The 6,110-nt window shown below is 29.5% G+C and overlaps 1 protein-coding gene across 1 annotated transcript; it reads left to right on the forward strand.

Annotated features, from left to right (window-relative positions):
* The first annotated feature begins 3,091 nt into the window (after window positions 1–3,091).
* On the forward strand, window positions 3,092–5,427 carry LOC129615657 (uncharacterized). The gene is made up of 4 exons (XM_055530975.1): window positions 3,092–3,114; window positions 3,227–3,360; window positions 4,095–4,592; window positions 5,171–5,427. Exons 1-4 carry the CDS (start codon window positions 3,092–3,094, stop codon window positions 5,425–5,427), a joined length of 912 nt encoding a protein of 303 aa, XP_055386950.1.
* Window positions 5,428–6,110: the final 683 nt, after the last annotated feature.

Raw genomic sequence — 6,110 nt, forward strand, 5'->3', positions numbered from 1 at the left:
CTGATGGGGATACTTGTTGACGAGAATAGGATCCACTATAATTTAAAAAAAAAAAAATGTTTATTTTCTTTTCTTTTTCAAAATTTTTTTTCATTAATTTTTTATAGTTGCAACAAAAATTTTCTCTTTATAAGTATTTATCTGAATTTTTTATCAAAATATACAGGTCTCCTTTTCTCCTCTTATTTGAGGGTACTAATTGACGTTAACTCTGTATTCTTTTGTAATATATTTTTTTCAAAATTTTTTTTTTTTTGTTTTTTTTTTTTATTTAACTTATAATGTAGCAGCTCCGTTTTGTCTAGTTTTAGACCACTTCGGGGCACCATTTCCCACTCTATTGTTTTAAAAAATTCAGCTTTCGCCTACTTGCTGCACTTGTTGTGCAGAAGGGAATTCCTCTAACACTGCTATTAAAAAAACTATTATTGTATTCACTGTTCTTAAATTAATTTTAATCCAAAAATTTGTTTATTAAATATTTTAATTTGTTAAAAAGATTTCTTTTATTTTCTTCTTTGAATTTATCTTTAAACATAAGATTCTCTTCTAAAAATTTTTTGTTATTTATTTCAATATTTTTCAAGAAAAAAACTTTAGATTTTTCCCAAAATTTTTTGTTAAATAATAAAATTTGTTTTAAATAGAATTTCCTTAAACTTTTTCTATTTATCTCTAAATTTTTTTATTATCTACTATTTTTTTCAAAATTGTTTCACAAGTTTTTTATTTTTTTTCACAGTGTTATTCACTCACACTTCTCACAACCTAGGTGGTCCCTGCTCGGGCGCCAATTAAAGTTCTGTGGCATCCACCTGGGTTCTGTCTTTTGCTTTCACTTCTTTTTGTAATTTTTTTTGGAGAAATTACTTTATTTTATTAATTAAAAAAAAACAATCTTTTTATTTAATTTTACAACAAATAAATTTTATTGGTTCTCATTTCTAATTATAAAATAATAATGATTAAATTTTTATACATATTGGCCTACAGATTTGAATAAAATTCCAGACCTAATAGATTTTTACGTTATAAAAAATATATCTAACAACTATATGCATGTCGAAGATAACTTAGAGATAACTTCGGATCATTTACCAGTGATACTTACATTAAGTGAACATATTATCTTCAAACCAAGCAACCCAAGTTTAGTTAATAACAAGTAAAAACGTTTCAGTCGGTATAAACCGATTGAATTATACCCTGCACCTTTCGTTGTTGTATAGCAAATACTCGAACCTGTGAAATCAGTCTATAGAAACTTGACGGATATGTCTGACCTATAATTGGACATCCGACTACCAAGTTTCATGAATCTGACTTTATAATTTTTCCAAATATTTGAAATCAGCTTTTGGAGTTGTATGGCACGTACCTGAACCTGTCAAGCAATTCCATCAAAACTTTACAAATATATCTGACGTATAACTCGACACGCAACTGCCAAGTTTCTTGATTCTGACTTTATTATTTTTCCAAATATTAAGAATTAACTTTTAGACTTGTATGGAAGCTACTCGAAGCTGTCAAGCAATTCCACCAAAACATCAGAAATATATCTGACCTATAACTCGACACACAACTACCAAGTTTAATGAGTCTGACTTTATTTTTCTTCCAAATACTAAGAATAAGCTTTTAGATTTGTATGGGAGCTACTCGAACCTGTCAAGCAATCGTCCCAAAACTTCAGAAATATGTCTAACCTATAATTGGACACACGACTGCCAAATCTCATGAATCTGACTTTATTATTTTTCCAAATATTTAAAATAAGCTTTTAGAGTTGTATGCGAGCTACTCGAACCTGTCAAGCAATTCCACTAAAGCTTCAGAAATATATCTGGCCCATAACTCGACACACCACTGCCAAGTTTCATGAATCTGACTTTATTCTTTTTCCAAATATTTAAAATTAGCTTCTGGAGTTGTATGGCAGGTACCCGAACCTGTCAAGCAATTCCTCTAAAACTTCAGAAATATATTTGACCTATAATTGGACACATGATTGCCAAGTTTCATGAATCTCACTTTATTATTTTTCCGAATATAAAAAATTTGCTGTTGGAGTTGTATGGCAGCCACCCGAACCGGTGCAGCTATCCCATTATAATTTTTAGAGCATGTGTAGAATATATTTGGACACATGTATACAAAGTTTTGTATTTATAGCTTTATTAGTTTTTGAAATATTTAAAATAAATTCTTTAAGTTGTATGGCAGCTACCCGAACCCGTTGTCCGAATTAGTCCAGTAACAATAGGGCTCGTCCTTGGCACAAAAGAAAAAACTTGTGAAAGTTTGGTGTCGATTGCATTATTCGTTTTTGAGTTATCGTGCGGACGGACAGACGGTCATGTCTAAATCGATGCAGAATTTTACGCTGAACAAGAATATATATATATGTCCATACCGCAGATGACTCCTTCAAGTAGTTACAAACTCCATACCAAAGTTAATATACCCTTCATGAAGTGCAGGGTATAAAATGACTGATTGGGAGTCCTTTAAAATAATGTTAGAAGAAAGAATTTATTTGAATGTGTCAATACAGACTGAAGAGCAATTGGATTTTGAAGTAGAAAAATTTAATAATGATATTCAGATTTCATCATGGGATAATACTCCAATCATAACCCATAAATTAAAAGGAAATAACTATCCTAAAGAAATTCTAGAAATGATTGCTGAAAAGAGAAAAGCAAGGAAGAAATGGCAGCAGACTAGAAATCCTCAAGACAAAACCAGACTGCATAATCTTACAGCACAGCTCAGTTATGAAATTAAAAAACTAAAAAATGATACAATAATTGCATTTCTTAGGAATCTTACTAATGACTCTAAAACTGAATATTCATTATGGAAAGCCACTAAAAATCTGAAAAGACCTATAATGCAGACCCCACCTATAAGGAATATAGATAATAGCTGGGCAAGAAATAACGAACAAAAAGCGACGAGATTTGCCGATCATCTTGAGGAAATATTTCAGCCAATCTCATCAGACAATATTGAAGTATTACAGGAATTGGAAAAATTCTGAAGGAACTTCCGAAGAAAGCTATAACCAAGCTAACTAAACTGAACAATGCATCATTTAGATTGCAATATGTACCACAATTATGAAAGATAGCTGAAGTAATCATGATCCCAAAATATCATACCGCCCGATTTCGCTGTTACCTGTTATTTCTAAATTATTTGAAAAACTTCTATTAAAAAGATTAAAGCCTATCATAGACGAGAAAAAACTTATTCCAGATCATCAATTTGGTTTTCGTGATCAACACTCCCCAATTGATCAGGTACATCGGATAACAAACGTAATAGAAGATACTTTGGAAAAAAGGGGAGTTTGTTCTGCAATATTCTTAGATGTAGCTCAAGCTTTCGATAAAGTTTGGCATGAAGGATTGAATTATAAACTCAAGTTACTCCTTCCTGATAAATACTCAAGAATACTGAATTCATACATATCGGACAGATAGAAAATAATCTACCATAAAACTAGAACATATAGTAGTTGGTCATTATTCCAGGAATCGTTTGTACTCCCGCTTAGACATCTCTATGCTTATAAGTGTTTTAAAAAAATTTTTAATTCTGGAATTTCATCACGTATACGTAGCTGCAATTATTACAATCTTAGAACAAACAAACTTAATCTAGCTAGTATACCATTTGGATCTAAAACTCATTATAAAAAATTCTTTGAAACTCGAGCGTCAATTTATTTTAATAATCTTCCTCTTCACATCAGAAATGAAACTGTTTCTCATAAATATTTAAAATTATGCAAAGCTTGGCTATTATCAATTAATTATTACGACTTTGAAAAACTTAATTAATTGTGGAATTTACTTGATGTTGGTAATGGAAATTTTCCTATAGTCTTCTGTAAATAAAATCATTCCGTGAACGTTTCCTTCTCATTCTTTGTATTTCTTCTCTTATTCTTTTCAATTTTGAAAAGTTATATTGAGTTGAAAATACTCAGGAGAGGGAAAGTCCTCGGGTCACTTCATTAATTTGAAATGACCTATGAGATAATTTAAATAAAGATTTAAAATTCTGACTTTTAATAATTTTAGATGCGTCTAATATAACACCTACAAATTGCTTGGGGGATGTCGCGGTGGTTTACAATAAAAATTTTATCAAATCAATTAGTATTCATGGCAAATCTGTTGTTGATATAAGACCCGACATTGATAAAGATAGGGTTCTTACCTTCTGCACAGCACTTTTTCGAACAAAATCCTGCTCTCAGTTGGAAAACATATTATTAAATGCTGATAATCTTCAATTGTCTTTGCTTAAACCTGTGGACATTCCTCCTCAAACTTCCTCAAAAAAAAATTACAATGCAGTATCATTTGACTATAAAGAAGAATCCAGCTCTTCAGAGATAAATGATTTTAAATGGATAGTCTTGTCAGCAAACTATGATAGAATTAGTCCTGCAATGCTCAAAATTCCATATTTCGTTATTAAAATGCATGTGAAAAGAATTAGTGATAAAGAAAATATTACTCTTTTTAAAGAACGTATTGCTAAGAAGTACTTTAACTGCGATTATCAAACTTTGTGTAATAAAGAAATTAAGCAAATGATACTCGTATTAAATTACTTATGTTGTTCTTTCTACCCAATGTGTAACTGCATGTTTAAAAAATAGTAGCTGATTTGTTATACAAGATAGATATAAGAATTGATATAAATATAAAATAAAATTTGTCTTAAACCCCACATTTACTATTTACTATTTATATATAAATTGTATTAAGATACAGCTATGCAACACTAGTGAATTTCTCACTACTGCATAGTTTATATTTTTGTTTTCTGTTTTATTTTTAATTTTCATTCAGATTTTAATATATTTTTTGTAACAATATAATATTAATTAAAATTATAATACATAATTTTAAATTTTGTATTAATGAAGTTTTTGAAATAATTATAAGTTAATAATAAATTGTTATATTATATAATATTTTAGCATACTTTTATTAGACCTAAAATATTATAATCTTGAATACATATTGTAAATTTGAATAAATTTAAATAAAAATAAATAAATTTAAATAAATAAAATTTAAATAAAATAGATATTTCAGGATCAAATAAGAAGATCATTATTCCGAAATTAAGAAAATCCAGGCAGGTGTACCACAGGGTAGTGTATTAGGACCAATCCTTTATCTCTTGTACACTAGCGACTTGCCTATACCAGAACAAAGTACTGTTGCTACATTTGCTGACGACGCGGCTATTCTGGCGACTGGTAACAACACTATTGAAACAACAGCAAGATTACAAAACGCAATCAACAAAGTGCAAAATTGGGCTAGCAAATGGCGAATTAAACTCAACGAATCAAAATCTATACATATTGACTTCACAAATAAACACACTCAGTAAAAGCCAGTGTATATTAATGAAAAAATAGTACGATATGAAAATACGGCCAAATACCTGGGCATGTCACTTGATGCAAAACTCAAGTGGAAACCACATGTCAAGAAAAAACTTGATATATTCGGAATATCAACCTACATAAGGATTTGGGTGTAGAAATGCTGGACAACGTAATTAAAAAATATGCACAAGGTCATCAAAATCGACTACAACACCATGTTAACATTGAGGCTCTTCAACTGCTGGATAATGACGGCAAAATTAGAAGATTGCAGCGAACAAAACCGTTCGAATTACTTTAAGATAAAATAAACTAAATGATTAAATTAAAAAAAAAATCATTAGAATTATAAGCAAAAAGAAATTATCATAGGATAAAAAACTTTGTAAAATTTTGTAAAAGTAGTAAATTAGTAGGCTAAAAACAAATAACTTATTAGTGTTAAATTGCTAGATTGTTATAATGAGCACACCAACGGTGTTTTTAATAAAAAAAAAAAATTTTTATAAAATGTTAATTTTTATTTACGATCGCTCTACTTGCAATATCAGCAAAATTGCTATAGCTGCAACGTGACCGTTAAACGAATTTTCATGTGAACTAAATTTTAAGGTAGTTCACACCGAAAATTGCTGTGTTGACGATTTCGCAATTTTTAAATTAAAATTTTTGGGTGAAAGGTGAT

Source organism: Condylostylus longicornis, unplaced genomic scaffold (genome assembly GCF_029603195.1).
Source record: "Condylostylus longicornis isolate FDR11 unplaced genomic scaffold, ASM2960319v2 ptg000142l, whole genome shotgun sequence".
Lineage (NCBI taxonomy): Eukaryota > Metazoa > Arthropoda > Insecta > Diptera > Dolichopodidae > Condylostylus > Condylostylus longicornis.